General features: G+C 47.8%; 1 protein-coding gene across 1 annotated transcript in view; it reads right to left on the reverse strand.

Moving 5' to 3' along the window:
• Window positions 1-2,241: 2,241 nt before the first annotated feature.
• Window positions 2,242-16,887, reverse strand: part of LOC107118274 (phospholipase A2 inhibitor and Ly6/PLAUR domain-containing protein-like) — a 21,115-nt gene continuing 6,469 nt past the window's right edge. The window contains exons 2-3 of the mRNA XM_015420581.1: window positions 5,729-5,842; window positions 2,242-2,755 (exon numbers count right to left, since the gene is read on the reverse strand). Coding sequence (XP_015276067.1) covers window positions 2,544-2,755; window positions 5,729-5,842 — 326 coding nt within the window. The 3' untranslated portion in view covers window positions 2,242-2,543. The remainder of the gene's footprint in view (window positions 2,756-5,728; window positions 5,843-16,887) is intronic.

Here is a 16,887-nt window from a genome sequence, read left to right on the forward strand (position 1 = left end):
GAATAGACCCAATTTCAATTCTTGTTTTAGTATAGGGTAAGAGGTACAACCAGGGCTATTTTTGGGCAGGTACACACAGGAACGGAGTTCCGGCTGGCTCCCAAATTGGTCACACCCAGCAGAACTCATTAGCATAATAGGCCACACCCAACAGCAGGAACTCATTAGGATTGGCTACATTAGGGGGTGTGGCCTAACATGCAAAGGAGTTCCTGCTTCAAAAAAGGCCCTGGTTTTTGACAACAAACAAGGTAAAGAGAATAAGAAGCAAAAGGTGGGTGTGGCTGGATGACCACACTTCTGGTAACACGGGGTGTGGCCTAATATGCTAATGAGCTGTGCTGTCATGGGTGTGGCCTAATATGCTAATGGGTTTCTGCTGTTGGGTATGGCCTATTATGGTAATGAGTTCCTGCTGGGCTTTTTCTACAAAAAGAGCCCTGGTTACACTATCTGTCCCCACAGTGAAGATATTTGCAGATATCAGTCTCCAAGTCTTTATCTCTTTGGCTAGCGCAAGATGCATCTCTTGTTGACAAAAACTACCATTTCTGGGAAGCAAAAGGCAAACAAATGTTAAGCTTTCATCTGGCCCACCATCCTGGTTCTATCAAGCTCCCAGGAAAGATAAGAAGGCCACAGGGAGGACTGAAATGAAGGGTCCAGCAGGATTGCACAGTCTCTGTGAAATGGTAGGCACTGCTAACGTCTGGAGACAGAGGTTGCCAGTGGACTCGGAGCTGTCCAGAACATGGCTGCACACAGACTCGCTTGCAACTGCTAGTGGCAATCACTGCCTGGCAGTAGGAACTAAGCTCAGTTCTGATTTCCAGGTGTGCATGTTGCCAACTACTGGACATTCACATGGCTAGATGTTTGCAGAACTAGTAACTTGGAGTGCAAAGCTTAACACATTCTTCTGTCCAATCATTTGCTTTAGGTGCAGATGAGAAATGCGAAGCTACTGGCATATTTTCCTTCAGTGTAGCATCCGTATATACAACTTGTGTGAATTTTTTTTTTTTTGGACAAATCTCTGCTCAGCTGATAACTTGATCTCTGCATATGGCCACTCGACCTTGCTGAAAGGCCTTACGAAGGCAGTTGTTTTGTGCTATATTCTAGAATCCTCCTCCATTTGGCCTTTCTCCCTCATTGACATGCCTCAGCCATCAGGAGAAAGCAAGGAGGGGTAAAAAATTTCAAAAATCCAAAATACTTAAACAAGAAAGGAGTAGTTACCCTAGTTTGGGTGAGTCATGTGGCCGCAGACTGACAGGAGGGCAATGCAGTGTTACTTAGGGGTGTGTGAGATGGTTGGTGGTTACCAATGAGGGAGCTCAGAAACACATGAGCGAGCAAGACAAAAGAAAGGACAATAGATTAGGCATCTGTCAAAAAGTTTAAAAAGAAAGAACAAAGGCACAAATGAATATAAGAAAGGGAAAATAAAAAGAAACAAAGGATTCAAGGAACAACAAAGAGGATGAAAAGGAAGGCTAGATTATATGCTCAGTTAAAGGCTTTTTATGGTTATCAAACAAGTTTGCCCACAGTGAGAGAATGTTCCAGAATTCTATAGACCAGGGCATTTTTTCATTCACCATGTTGAGGATTGCTGTACAATATCCATGCCAACCACTTGGTAAATCAAATGCCTGGGCCTGTACATGTGACCAAATTATCCCCAGGGTGAGCTCTCTCCCCTCAAGGTTGCTTGGTCACCTATCCTCCCAATTGGTCCGAAGGCTTCTATCACACCTTAGGGCCTGATGTGAGGTAAACTGTCGACATGAGATTGTCGTAGTTACCCTCCTAGCAAATGTTGAGGAGAATTTTGAAGAGAAGAAGAGATTGGATTTATACCCCACGCTTCACTACCCGAAGGAGTCTCAGAGTGGCTTACAATCCCTTTGCCCTCTCCTTCCCACAACAGACACCCTGGGAGGTAGATGGGGCTGAGAGAGTTCTCTTGAGTGCTGCCCTTGAGAGAACAGCTCTGAAAGAACTTATGACTGACCCAAGGTCACAGCAGCAGCTGCATATGGAGGAGTGGGGAATCAAACCCGGTCCTCCCAGATTAGAGTCCGCGCTCAAACTGGCTACAACAAACTGACTCTCCAGTTTGGCACTTATGGCACTCCAGTTTTGGCACTTACGGGTGCAGATGTGTGGTAAAAACTTGCAATCCAATGAGGGTCTTGTATTCAGAATAAAACAACAGACAAGGACAAAAGGGGGTGTCAAAAGAAAAGGGAAGGAACTTCCTTCTTCCAACCAATTCCCCTTAATTTATTCCACAGATACTTGATTTATTTGATCCAAGAGTACAGTAGTTAATTAGAGCAACACCCTTCTAAGTCCTTTAATGGACTGAGGAGAGTGTAACTTTGTCCAGCATTGCACGAGCACAGATGGAGAAAAATACAATTCTTTCATTAAACAAAGAGTAGCTACTCAATCGAGCGTGTAGTAAGTTTAACTTTTCTTGCTCTCCTGGAGAAGTTGCTCCCTCTCTTTGATTGGGGGTGGGGGGAGAGTGTTTAGAGCAGCTGAGTAAACCAGAAGCCCAGCATGGCCAGTGCCATGGATAGGGAAAGGTGAGCAGAGGACAGCGTGGTGGCCGAGTTGCATGCGTCTCCGTCACAGCAGTAATAAGTGGTGGTGTATTTGATCTTTAGGTATGTCTCAGTGGAGTTTGTGTTGCAGTCTTTCCTGGAGACGCAGTCCTTCCTCTCGATTACATTGTGGCCACCTACAGGGGAAGAGACAAGGTGGGAAAAATAGTAGTTACGGAAGGAGATGTTTTGGCAGCAGTCACATGCGCACAAACGTGAAGCTCCCTTATCCTGAATCAGACCCATTGGTCCGTCAAGGTCTGAATTGTCTAAGAGTGGCAGAGGCTTTCTAGGGTCTCAGGCAGAAGAGGTCTTTCACGACCTGATCCTTAACTGGAGGTACTGGAGACTGAACCTGAGATTCTCTGCATGCCCAGCAGATGCTTTACCACTGAGCCACAGCCCCTCCCTCCCCCTAAATCTCATGCCTGCCCATATTTAGCTCCCTGTCAAAAGGAGCAAAGGAAGGGGAATTCTCAAGGACATCTGGACCCTGCTGAGAAGCATCAGGGCTGAGCACATCTGCTTCCCTGAGCTTTCCTGTTACACCCACCTTGGGTGCGGACATGGTCAGGAGAAAGGCAGGCATCGAAATATGTAAAATTTTAAAAAACCCACAACCCCAAACAAATCCCCTCCCTAGGCACAGCCTGAGGATGAGCAAAGCAAGGGAGAATCCTGGGAACATCTTTGCCAGCTCATAAGTTCTGAGCTGAATTTCTGGTTCCCTTCCTGTTTGCAGTAATTTTGACCTGGGTGTGACCAAAGGCTTCTGTTCCTTAGCCTGCAGCCCTGAGTCAGCTGATCTTGGGGATCTGGGATAAACCCAGGGTGTAATTTATTGCAATTTATTGTTTGTATTGCCCTTTATTGTACTTTTATTTCTGTCCCCCCCCCCCACTTTCCCCTTGTGTGTTTATGTAAATTGAATTTCTGGTAAACTGCTCTGGCTTCTTATTACCTAAAATACATAGAAAATTTTGATCAGGGAAAGAAAAAGAGGTTAATGAAACTACAGAGCCTTCTTGTGAGGAAGAAGGGGTTTGCAAGTTTTTTTAATGACTATGCTAATGATGCCAGTGAGCAATCCTCTGCCCCACCCTCAGTCTCCTATCCTTGATACTTGAGGAGGAGGAGGGGAAAAATGTAGGGGAGGGGTGGCATTGATGGTGACTCTCTAGGAATTTCCCCTAGTCTCTGTGGTCTTTAGCATTGAGATTAGTGGAAATTCCTAGAGTGTCACCTGAAAGTGAACACATAAAGCTGCCTTATGCTGACTCAGACTGTTGGTCTGTCAAAGTCAGTATTGTCTCCTCAGACTGGCAGGGCTCTCCAGGGTCTCAGGCAGATGTCTTTCGCATCACCTGCTGCCAGATATTTTAGCGGGAGATGCTGGGGATTGGACCTAGGACCTTATTATTTATTTATTTGTTTATTTAATTTATACCCCGCCCTCCCTGCAGTGGCAGGCTCAAGGCGGCTTCCATAAAATAGAGAATTGCACAACCAAAAGAGATTTAAATAGAATCATAAACATATCATAATCATAACAATATACATATAAAAACATACAAAGTGCTAGTTCTGCAATAATTCGTATGTGATGGTGGGTGGTAGCAGCATCCAATGGAACATACAGTCAGCAAACATCATAGTCCGGGCTATATCTGCCTGTATTAAAGATGCTGCTACAAGCATGGACGGCTTCAAAAGGGAATCAGATATGGAGCAGAGGTCCATCAGTGGCTATTAGCCACAAGGTATAGATAGGGACTCTGGGGCAAGTGATGCTCTGTCATCTTGGTGCTTGGGGGGGTCAACAGTGGGAGGGCTTCTAATGTCCTGGCCTCACTGGTGGACCTCCTGATGGCACCTGGTATTTCTGGCCACTGTGTGATACAGAGTGTTGGACTGGATGGGCCTTTGGCCTGATCCAACATTGGCATCGCTTATGTTCTTATGCTAACACTGTTAATATCAATATTGCTGTTGATACTGATATTGGGACCAGGGCCTAAGTATATATTGTGTGGCTCCCTAGTCAAAGGCCTTGTGGAAGAGCTCCATCTTGAAGGAAGTGAAACAGGTCCTGCAGGGTCCTGATTTCTTCTGGGACCTTCTGCATGCCAAGCAGATGATCCACCACTGAGCCACAGTCAAGGCAATGCCATATCTTTCAGCAACTCCACCCTCTCTGGTCACTGCTTCCCAAATCTCCTGGCATTTGTTGGTAGAGGGCCGGGAATGCTACACACCTGGGAGGGCTCAGCAGCTCAAATGAATCGGGGGGGAGGGGAAGTCTCAGAACATTAGTGCGTCATAGAAACACCAAACTTCATTTTTCATCCCACGCCATCCATCATGCCAGAGTCTAGTTGACTTTTGTGGATGTTCTTCACCACAAAATCCATGTCTTATGCTAACACTGTTAATATCAATATTGCTGTTGATACTGATATTGGGACCAGGGCCTAAGTATATATTGTGTGGCTCCCTAGTCAAAGGCCTTGTGGAAGAGCTCCATCTTGAAGGAAGTGAAACAGGTCCTGCAGGGTCCTGATTTCTTCTGGGACCTTCTGCATGCCAAGCAGATGATCCACCACTGAGCCACAGTCAAGGCAATGCCATATCTTTCAGCAACTCCACCCTCTCTGGTCACTGCTTCCCAAATCTCCTGGCATTTGTTGGTAGAGGGCCGGGAATGCTACACACCTGGGAGGGCTCAGCAGCTCAAATGAATCGGGGGGGAGGGGAAGTCTCAGAACATTAGTGCGTCATAGAAACACCAAACTTCATTTTTCATCCCACGCCATCCATCATGCCAGAGTCTAGTTGACTTTTGTGGATGTTCTTCACCACAAAATCCATGTTGCTAATTTAGCAGACATTAAGGAAACCAATCACTGGAATACCTTAACAAAGTTATGAAGCTTTGGTGGGTTTAGAATATGAATTCTGAAATCAAGTGTGATTTCTAAACTCACATGAGGCCACAGGATTGCCTTGAAAGTTGTCTCACAGAGGAATACACTTGTGTTGGAAGGAAGAAGGGCAGAGAGCAGAATCAGGGGAAAGGGAGGGGAATGGAGGCAACGAAAAAGCACGCTTACCTACAGACCCTTTGATGGTTGCACAAACATCATCAGCTTCGCAGGTAACATTTTTGGTGATGCAGGGCATGCCGGAAAAGGTAAAGTCGCATTTGTAACAATGCAGAGCTGACCCTGAGGCACAGAGAAAGAGAGAAAAAAGCAGGAGAATAAAATTGTTTGAGGCTTCTTTGGATCAACGGGGAGGCAGACTTTGTGGAATATAGGATGCAGTGATACAATCCCATTTTTTCACCCTGTTTGCTCTGAACTCTTGTAAAACAAAATGGTATGTGGGAACTGGCATTCTGCTGTGGGGAAACAAGAAATCCGCTTGGACTGTGCACAGATTATTTTTGGTTTTTTTGTTGTAAATTAGTGGAGGTCCAGGCATAGCATAGTGAAATCAGCTCACATTTATTGATTACATCGGAACGAAAAGAGATGATTTAGCTGGTACGAGGCCGGCTCATATTCGTGCACTCACTCCCACTCAGCACCCCCCTCTTCCCATGATAGGTTCTATATACATGGCCCCTGTAATGATAGGTTCTCTACAGGATCCTAGCATTCCCATTGGTCCGCACTAGGATCAGCGGTGGCTATTGTTCTAGACCCAAAGGTCTGTAAGTCCTGTAGACCGCATGGCCAGGCGCACGCGGTCGCAGCCATCTTAATACATAACATTTGTTTTGTTTTGTTGCGCACGCGGTCTCAGCCATCTTAATACATAACATTTGTTTTGTTTTGTTCATACGAGCATTTATGTGCATCTGAGTGTGTGCGCGCCCGGAAGTCATGGCGACCTCTGGTGACTGACCCCTACTGGGGGTTTGGAGAATATTCAGAGAGGTGACTGAATAAAGCCTGCCCCTGCCCTCCCGCCTCTGGTATTCCAAGGAGGTCTCCCATCCAAGCACTTGGCAGAGTCGACCCTGCTTAGCTTCCGAGACCTGACGAGATTGGGCTTGCCTGGGCTGTCCAGGTCAGGGTAGCACTTTTTTTTTTTGAGTTGACACTCTTACCCAGTGATCCCCAGAGTGGTGGTTGGGGGTGCCATGGCTCCCATCCATGGGTTTCCTGGGGCCCTTTCCTTTCTTTGACAAAGGATCTCTTTCCCAAAGCAAAGAGCCAGTCCTGGATTTCCACCAGCTCACTGGAGCAGGAGGTGTTTCAGAAGAACCTGTCAGGCATCATCTTGGTGTCCATAGGGAGCCTTATTCAGAAACAACTGCCTCCATCGTAGGAAGTTGTTGGTTTGCAACCCTTCATTTGGAGAGGGTATAGTGGGGCATAACGCCATAGAGCAGGGGTGTCAAATAGATGGCCTGCGGGCCAGAACCAGCTAGGGTTGCCATTCCCCCGATGGGGCCGGGGGTTCCTCTGATTTCGGGCTCCCCAATCCACTGCTGGCCAGCTGGCTGGCGGGGAAGCCCCGCCTCCGAAGAGCCCCACCTGACATGCCCAGCATGATGATGTCACCTGTTGCATTTGGGCAAACACTCTATGCTGGCCAGAGGACTCTATGTGCACCAGAGGACTCCCAAATCTAGAAGAAGAAGAGATTGGATTTATACCCCACCCTTCACTACCCAAATGTGTCTCAGAGCGGCTTATAAACTCCTTCCCCTCCCCCTCCCCACAACAGACACCCTGTGAGGTAGGTGGGGCTGAGAGAGCTCTGACAGAAACTGCTCTTTTTTCCAAGGACAGCTCTTATCAGAACTACAACTTGCCCAAGGTCATCCAGCCAGGTGCAAGTGGAGGAGTGGGGAATCAAACCCAGTTCTCCCAGATTAGAGCCCGCGCACTTAACCACTACACCAAACTAGTTTAAGGCTCCGGTAAGCTCATCTTTTGGATGTTGTCGTTATATTTTTGTGGCAAGGTCTGAAAATGCAGCAGACTTTAGGACTGCGCACGTGAAAAGATCTTCATGGGATTATTGATGCTGCCAGGACAAGAAAGTAATGACATAAACAGGTAATTCCTCAGAAAGACCTTTACAAGTAATTGTTCCAGTGGTCTGGACCTGTCTGCCTTTTGGTGTTGGAGTTGTCAGAAGTCGTAAATAGTTATGCTTCCAGACGAAAGTTATGTTACAACATGTTGCCGGCAAGGCAAATTTATTTTCTCTCCTGGTAAAAATGGGATAGTGGTAGGGATGCCAGCTTCCAGGTGGAGCCTGGGGACCCCCTCGAATTACAGTTTATCTACAGACAACAGAGATCAGTTCTCCTGGAGAAAATGGATGCTTTGGAGGGTGGAATTTATGTCATTGTACCCCACTGAGGTTCCTGTCCTCCCCAAGCTCCATCCCCAAATCTCCAGGAGTTTCCCAAACTGGATTGGGCAACCCTGCCCCCCCCATACCCCACCAGAGGCCAGGGGGGAACTGGCAACTTTAGATAGTGGAGGTGGTGGAGGAGAAATGGTCTTCGGGAGAGGTGGGAATCCCTCTTGAGTGGGTGTGGCCAGAGGAAGGGCTGCCCTGAGGAATAAAAATTGCGCCCGCCTACCGTTCCAAGCCTTAAAGACGCTTTTTGTTTAAAGGTGGCAGATAGCCTTGCAAAAATATCTCTGCAGTCTATCTGCCACCTTTAAACAAAAAGCGTCTTTAAGGCTTGGAACGGTAGGCGGGCGCATTGTCATTTTATTTGAATGCAAAATCCGTGCATCTTATGTCAGTCCTGAACGCCGAATGTCCTGTTAGAGGTTTGGTGGGCAAAAAATACACAGAAGTTGATTTTTAAGAAAAGGGACAAAAACATGTTTCCTGGCACCGAAAACATGTTCCCGACATCCAGATGGTAACTGAAGATCCCCTGGGATGAGAACGGATTCCCAGGTGACAGAGATCAGTTCCCCTGGAGAAAATGGCCGCTTTGGAAGGTGGGCTCTACAGAATTATACCCTGCTAAGTTCCTACCAACCTAGCAGTTCGAAAGCAAGAAATTGCAAGTAGATAAATAGGTACCACTTTGGTGGGAAGGTAACAGCATTCCGTGCGCCTTGGTGTAAGGAAGCATGGTACGGGGTAGGGAGGATAAAGAATTTGGAAATTCTATCCTGTCCCCCAAAATCTCCACCTCCAATATTTTCTAACCTCTCAGTGACTGGAGGAGCCTGATCTCGCTCTTCCTCCCCCTACGCCTTATGTCAATTGTAGCTACTCTAAACTACGGTTGCCAACTCCAGTTTGGGAAATTTCTGGAGATTTGGGATGGAGACTGGGGAGGGCAGGATTTGTGGAAGGGAGGGAGGAGCTCAGCAGGGAAGTGATGCCACAGTTTGCCCTTGGAAGCAGTGTTCCCTCTAAGCTGAGCTAGTGTGAGCTAGCTCACAGTTTTTTAGCCTCCGGCTCACACATTTTTGCCTTCGTTCAGGAAGGAGGGCTCCAGAGCAAACGAATTGATGCAGTAGCCAAATTGTTTGCTCACAACTTTAATGCCGGTAGCTCACAAAGTAGAATTTTTGCTCACGAGACTCCACAGCTTAGAGGGAACATTGCTTGGAAGCGACAATTTCCTCCAGGGAAACAGATTACTGCAGCCTGGAGATCAGTTGTAACCCCAGGAGAACTCTAGGCGGCAGCACCTTCTCTGAATAGATTGGGTTGGATCAGTGATTCATGAGCAGAAGGCTGACAGGAGGAGGGAGCGATTTCACCCCCTCCCCCTTCCATACTGTGGATGTTTGTCTGCATGAGTCCAGCAACCATGAGAAATAGCATTCCCAGGATCAGAAATGGCTGCTGGGGGAGAGGAAAGTAGAGACGTTTTGTGCAAGCACATCACTGGATGCAACACACTGCCCCTTACAGAGTATATTTCTTTCATACTGAACTGATTGTTTTGAGCAGGAGGGATAGGGCTGCCAAGTGGGGGCGGGTGGCGGGTAAACCCCCACTTGGGAGGCCCGATTTCCGCCGCCGCGGAATCAGGCCCCGGGGGGAACTCCACCCCCCGAAGCGCAGCATCACAGGAAGTGACGTGCACGTCAACCACATTGGGAGCGTGGCCTGGATCGTTGGAGGGAAAACTCTATGGTTTTCCCTCCAGCTCCCGGAGCCGGCCAAGGCTCCCCCGCCGGTGAGTATTTTGGACTTGGGAACCCCACATCTGGCCAGTGAAATACCTGGAGGTTTTAGGGGTGGAACCTGAGGAGAGTGGGGTTTGGGGAGGGGAGAGACTTCAATGGGATATGATGCCATAGAGTCCAGCTTCCAAAGTGGCCGTTTTCTCCAGCTGAACTGATCTCTGTCACCGGGAGATCAGTTGTAATAGCAGGAGATCTCCAGCTATCACCTGGAGGTTTAGAATAAATACATGGAAGTACAGCAAAGAGGGTTGTGCATATAACAACACAGTCAAAAACTGTAACGCCGTACCCAAAAATACTTAACACTTGATTCAAAACATTCTTATATGAACAATGTAGTACTCTAAATAGCCCTTCAGATCCATTCCAAAGACACCAATGTAAATAGTCCAATAACAGTCCAATTCCTAACAGTTAATAAATGTCCACAAAACTAAGAGGAGTAACAGTCGATAGATGTCCACAAAACACAGTTGCTAAGAGGTGTGGCAACAGACGGTAAGTTTAGAGCCTCTATTATTCAAGCCAGTTGGAAGAGTTATAGACTGCTGTATACAGTCAAGAGAAATATGTAGAGCTTGGTGCTCCATCACTGGAGGTGGCCTAACGAAGGCCTGAAAGGAAACGGATGGGAACCTGGGCGGTCCATCGCCACACCTCTTAGCAACTGTGTTTTGTAGACATCTATCAATTGTTACTCCTCTTAGTTTTGTGGACATTTATTAACCATTAGGAATTTGTTGAACTGTTAACACAAGAATGTTTTGAGTCTTTAGGTCTCCTGGATTTACAACTGGTCTCCAGATAAAAGAAATCAGTTCCCCTGGAGAAAATGTCTGCTTCGGAATCTGGACTCTATGGAATTATACCCCACTGAGGTCTCTCCCCTCCCCAAATCCAGTCCTCTCTAGGCTCCACCCCCCAAATCTCCAGGAAATTCATAGTCCAAAGCTGGCAACCCTACCACAGGCACAGGTTGCTTTAAAAGACGATTAGCGAGATTTGTGGATGAGAGGTCTATCAGGGGGTACTAGCCATGGGGACAAAAGGAAACATCTATGTTCACAGGGAGTCAACTTCTGACTCCCAAAGCCAGGAGCAGGCCCGTAGCTATGGTGGGGCTTTTGGGGGCTCTGCCCCCTTTCTTAAAGACACAGCCCCACAAGAAAGTTTCATGTAAATAGTTTTTTTAATCATTTAAAAACTTTTTAAAAAAGATATGTGCTCCTTTAAGCAGAGTGGGGAGCTGTAGCTGACTAATTCCTGCACTGAGCAAGGGGGTTGCAGTAGGTGACCTCTAGGATCCCTTCTAACTGTGTCTAGAAACTGGTCTCCTTTAAGAGAGATTTTCTGCCTAGGGGTTCGCTTTCTTGACTATAGAAGTCACCACCCCCACCTGTTGGTTTGTTATCAGAATTGTTGCTTAGGCTGGCAGAAGTGATTAACTTGCAGCGCTGGTTGGCCGCTGTCTGAGACAGGATGCTGGACTAGGTGGATCACTGGTCTGATCTAACAGGGCACTTCTTACGCTCCTATGTTGTTTAAAACAAAACAGAAAAGAACTACGAAAACGGCCTTGAAAGCTACCCCCTTCACCGGAGCCTAGATTCTGTGATCCCTCCTCACAGGCTTGAAAATGTACTGATGCTGCTTTCCCCCTTTCTTGCTGAATTATTATTATTTGGGACTCTGGGAATGATCCCTGATAAATCCTCTCTCACATCTCCTCTCTGACACATTAGGCTCCATTAGGGTTGCCAGGTCTTACCTGGCTGCCGGCGGCGGCGGGGGTTGGTGTCCCTCTCTCTGCCCGGGACTTTTCAGTGTGTGTACAAAGTGAGGGCATGTTGAAGGGGGATACACTATCATTTGAGGAAAAACTCTATGGTAAACATAGAGTTTTCCCCTCAAATCCTAGACCTCCGGGTGATGTCATTGTGCCGGGCACATTGGCGCACACAGGGACTTTTGGGACGGGGGTTCCCCCGCTGGCTGGATCAGGGGCAACGGATTGGGCCCCCCAAAAGTGGGCAGAACCTGCCCCCATTGGGGGAATGGCAACCCAAGGCCCCATCATATGCAGAAGTGCAGCCTAATGATGCTTATTGTTTGTTCACTGCTTTGAAAAGCTGCTGCAGAAGGCAGAGAATAAAAAGTATTGGGTTATTTTTAGCTATATTTGCTGCCTACCACTTTCCCATTTCAAATCATATCTCCTCCCAGCTGTTTCCCTCACTGTGGGGTTCTGGACACTAATCCCTCAGGCAGCCACACATTTGAAACCCCCGGGGCCACGGGAGGAAAGCAGCTGTGGAGGAGATCTGGATTGGGGAAACAACACATGGAATTCAGTGCCACAGGAAGTGGTGGCGGCTACAAGCATGGACGGCTTCAAAAGGGAATTGGATAAGCATATGGAGCAGAGGTGGACTGGATGGGCCTTTGGCCTGATCCAACATTGGTGTATCTTATGTTCTTATGTTCTTAACAGGCATAGAAACTGTAAAAGCCTTCCCCTTGCATTTTGCAGTTCTCCATGGCCAAATCATGGGGTGGAGCTATGGGAGAGTAATGTACTTTACCACAGCCTGGAGAGCCAAGGGACCTGGCTCGAACCCCATTACTATGAGGAGGAAACAACTGCAGCTAATTTGCAGCTCATCTCCAGGAGGTGGCGGAGATCTCATGGGTTTGCAACTGACCTCCAGGCAACAGAGATCAGTTTGCCTGGAGAAAATGTCTGCTTTGGAAGGTGCAAGGCCCCCCAGCTGCTTGCACTTAAAGGGGCTCCCTTTAAGTGCAGGCAGCCAGTGGGAAAGGGCTCCGCACGCCCGATCTCCAAGCCGCATGGGAGATAGAGTGGGCGGGGCCCCTCTGGCTGCGGCCGAAGCCTGGACATTCCCAATGTGACATCATCACGTTGGGGATGCCTCACCCCCTCTGGGAACACCCCCCCCAAAGTCCCCACTGGGGCCGAAGATGGACCTGGGAACCCTAACTCTAGCATTGTAATCTGCTGAGGTCCCACCTCTCCCCAAGCCCCGCCTTCCCCAAGCCCCGCCCTCAAAATCGTCAGGTATTTCCCCACCCAGGCTTATGCTGGCAACCCTATTTGAACAAATGGGAAAGGGCTGTCAGACTATAGTTCCATGTTTGTGTGAGTACGGCCTAAGAAACGCAGTGACATCACTTTTGTCTGAAGATCTGGAAGGAATATCACTATGTTGAGTGACACTCTAGGAATGTCCCCGAACAGTAAAGAGATCAGGGGAATTCCTATGGAGTTGTTTGACACGGTGGCATCACTTCTAGGTGCTATGGTTGCCGGCTCTGTGTTGGGAAATACTTGGAGATTTTGGGGGTGGAGCCTGAGTAAGTTAGGGTTGGGGAGGGATCTCAGCGGGGTATAATGGCATAGAGTTCACACTCCAAAGCATTCATCGGTGGCATCTCTTCTAGGTGCTATGATTGCCGGCTCTGTGTTGGGAAATACTTGGAGATTTTGGGGGTGGAGCCTGAGAAAGGTAGGGTTGGGGAGGGATCTCAGCGGGGTATAATGGCATAGAGTTCACACTCCAAAGCATCCATATTCTACAGAGAAACTGATCTTGGTCATTTGGAAATCAATTGTAATCCTGAGGGATCTCCAAGTGCCCCTTGGAGGTTGGCAACCCTACTGTTTAACCAGAAGTGATATCACTGTGCTGTGCAGCATTGCTTCTCCCTAGGGTTGCCAGACTCCCCGCTGGAGTGTCCTCCACCACTAGGCCCTGATCAGCTGGCCAGTGGGAGGTTTACCAGTTTTTGCATAGAGTTTTTGCCCAAGTGCTAGTGTCACCCGGAAGTTACTGGCATGATGTCACTTCCTGTGTGACACTGGCAATGTGGTCTGGGCCTTTCTCTTTCTCCTGGTAAGTCCCCCCCCCATCCCCTGCCAGTTGCCAGAGGGACCTGGCAACCCTACTCCTACCCATTTTCTTCCACTGTCCCATTAGTAAGCAGGGGGTGAATGGAGGGTGGGGGCAGGATGTAGGGTTGCCAACCCCTGATTGGCTGCCACCAGGAACAATGAGGAATTGAGGGCTCATCATCATGCTTCATATTCAGAAGTGAAGCAATGACATTCTGTGACACTCTAGGAATCCCTCAAGTCTCTATGGTTTTTACTATAGACTTCAGGGAAATTCCCAGAGCATCACACATCATCGCTTTTGGGTATGGATCGGGAAGTGATTTCACAGCATCGTGCAATGACACCCCTCTCCCTGCTCCTGCTGTTCCATTGGGGTGGGAGATTACAGCATGGCAAGCCAGGTAGGAGTTTGTGTACCAAGGCTGGGAATAAGCAGGGCTTTTTTTGTAGAAAAAGCCCAGGAGGAACTCATTAGCATAATAGGTCATACCCAACAGCAGAAACTCATTAGCATATTAGGCCGCACCCCTGACAGCACAGCTCATTTGCATATTAGGCCACACCCCCATGTTACCAGAAGTGTGGTCATCCAGCCACACCCACCTTTTGCTTCTTATTCTCTTTACCTTGTTTGTTGTCAAAACCCAGGGCTTTTTGCATGTTAGGCCACACACCCCTAATTGTAGCCAATCCGAATGAGTTTCTGCTGTTGGGTGTGGCCTATTATGCTAATGAGTTCCTGCTGGGCGTGGCCAACTTGGGAGCCAGCCGGAACTCCGTTCCTGTGCGTTCCTGCCCCAAAATAGCCCTGATTATTAGCATTATTAGCACTTATAGCCTGCCTTTCTCACTGAGACGCAGACCACAAAGCATGAAAAGAGATTCAGTTCTGACGGCAGGTGTGCAGATGGTTACAGACGGGTGAATGGGGGTGAATTAGGTTGGTGATTTGTGGGTATCCGGTTGACCGGCTGAGCGTTTGGCTCAGCCACTGGCTATTTCCCATCAGTATTGATTTCAAAGGCCTGATTGGATGCTTAGTTTCCTTTTTGTGGTCTGGTACCGCTTCTCCCATGATGGCAGCACTCTAATGAGAAAATACTTAGGTAGCAAAATTCTCCCAGGTCTGCCACTCTGAGGATAAAGAGAGATGCCCACAGTTAAAGCCCGTTGCCAACTGGCCTGGCTTGTTCATACCGGGGAATCAAAACCGGTTCTCTAACCTGGACCACAGACCCTCCCTTTTCTGCTAATAATACTGTTTACTTCTCTTATGGGGAAAAAAATGTTTACTTAACTAATGTTTGCATAGCAGGCTGCTCTTACAGTGCCAGGACGAGAAGCTGAAGACCCAGCTTCCCATGCATATCGTACAGATTTAAGCTTGATCAGTTGAAAACAGGACTTGAAGAAACCCAAAGAAGGCAGTCAGTCAGTCAGTCAGTCAGTCTCTCTCTCTTTCTCTCTCTCTCCCCTCCCTCATATATTTTTATCCTGACCTCTCCTTCAAGGAGCCAGGGCAGCGTACATGGCTTTTTCTAGGTTTTCCAGGTCCCCCCATCAGGGGATGGGGGGGGTAGGGTTGTCAGATCCAGGTTGGGAAACTCTTGGAGGACTGGGACCTTAGTGGGGCACAATGCCATAAAAGCCTCATTTTTTTCCAGGTGATATATTGAATGCCTAAAAGGATCAGCTGCCACAGTCCCCCAGTAATGTGAATGCATGGTCCAGGCTAACCTGACTCCATCATCTTGGAACTTAAGCAGAGTTAGTCCTGGTTAGTACTTGGATGGGAGACCACCTAGGAGGGCCAGGGTCGCTATGCAGAGCCAGACAACGGCAAACCACCTCTAGTCATCTCTTGCCTTGGAAACCCAACAGGGTAGCCATAAGCTGGCTGCGACTTGACGGCAACGTTCCACCACCAATGTGTACATAAACCTGCTTTCTAACCCACTTTAAGAAAACTCTTACATCATATAAACGGCTTAAGAGAAGCCAAAAGGGTGTGTGTGTGCATGTATGTGCGCACGCACACACGCACGCATGCGCGCGCGCACACACACACACACATAGAGTTAGTTTGGGGGATGTATGTATGCAAAATACAGCTCCCAGAGTTCATTGGTGGAAACTGTGGTGATGAAACCAGATAAAAACCTTTACTTCCCTGACAGGAATCCTTTTATATTTTAAGCCTGCAGGCCAGGGCTATGTCTACTTAATTGCTCTCCGTCTTTGTTGTAGGATATTACCCTATTATTAAGCAATTAAATAATGACAGATTTGGATTTATCACCTACCCTGCCTTGATGACTCTAGAGAGTGGATGTTTAAAGTGGAACATAAGCAATCCCATTACAATTTCATTAAAATCAAATTAAAAAGCAGAATCCCTGAGATTACCGAGGGCACCTGCCTGAAGCCTTACTCAGAGTCCTGCGCACTGAGTTGAGGTAGGTGGGTTCTGGGGAGGGGCTTTTCTGTGGTGGCCCCATGGCTGCAAAATAGTCCCTCCTTTGAGAGGTGGCTGGCTCTATCTGTGCTATCACTGCACTACCAGAAAGATTGTCAACTTTCAGGTGGGACCTGGAGATCTCGCCCATTTACAACTGATCCTCAGACAACAGAGATCAGTTCCCCTGGAGAAAATGGTTGCTTTGGAAGGTGGACAGGACAGCACTATGGCATTTTACCTCACTGAGGCGGCCTCTATCCAGGCTCCACTTTCACATCTCCAAAAATGTCAAAGTGGAGTCGGCAGCCCTAGCAACTAAGTAGAGACTTTCCTCCCTGTTTTGGACATGTTTTCAGTGGGTTTGTTAGGACCCTTGCCTTTGACTATGCCTGTTCTCCCTTCCCCTGTTTCCAAGTTTAATCCTTTTTATCTGCTGCCACGAAATAGCATTGTTCGTCTTGATGTGATTTATGCTACGATAACGCATGCATGCCACGTCACGATTCCTTTCTTCAAGTCACCTCTGATTCTTTGACGAAAGTATCTGTAAGTACCAGATAACAGTAAATACAATCAATACAGGCGTGTGATGTTTATAATAAACAACGCTGCCTCAATAGGACCAAAAAAGTTGTAGAACAAATATTTTACATTATGATACAGACTTTGGGGCAAGCAGGTGGGTGGCCGTTTCCCTGGCAACATGAG

This window comes from Gekko japonicus, unplaced genomic scaffold (assembly GCF_001447785.1).
Source record: "Gekko japonicus isolate JY-2015 unplaced genomic scaffold, Gekko_japonicus_V1.1 scaffold753, whole genome shotgun sequence".
Taxonomy (NCBI): Eukaryota; Metazoa; Chordata; class Lepidosauria; order Squamata; family Gekkonidae; genus Gekko; species Gekko japonicus.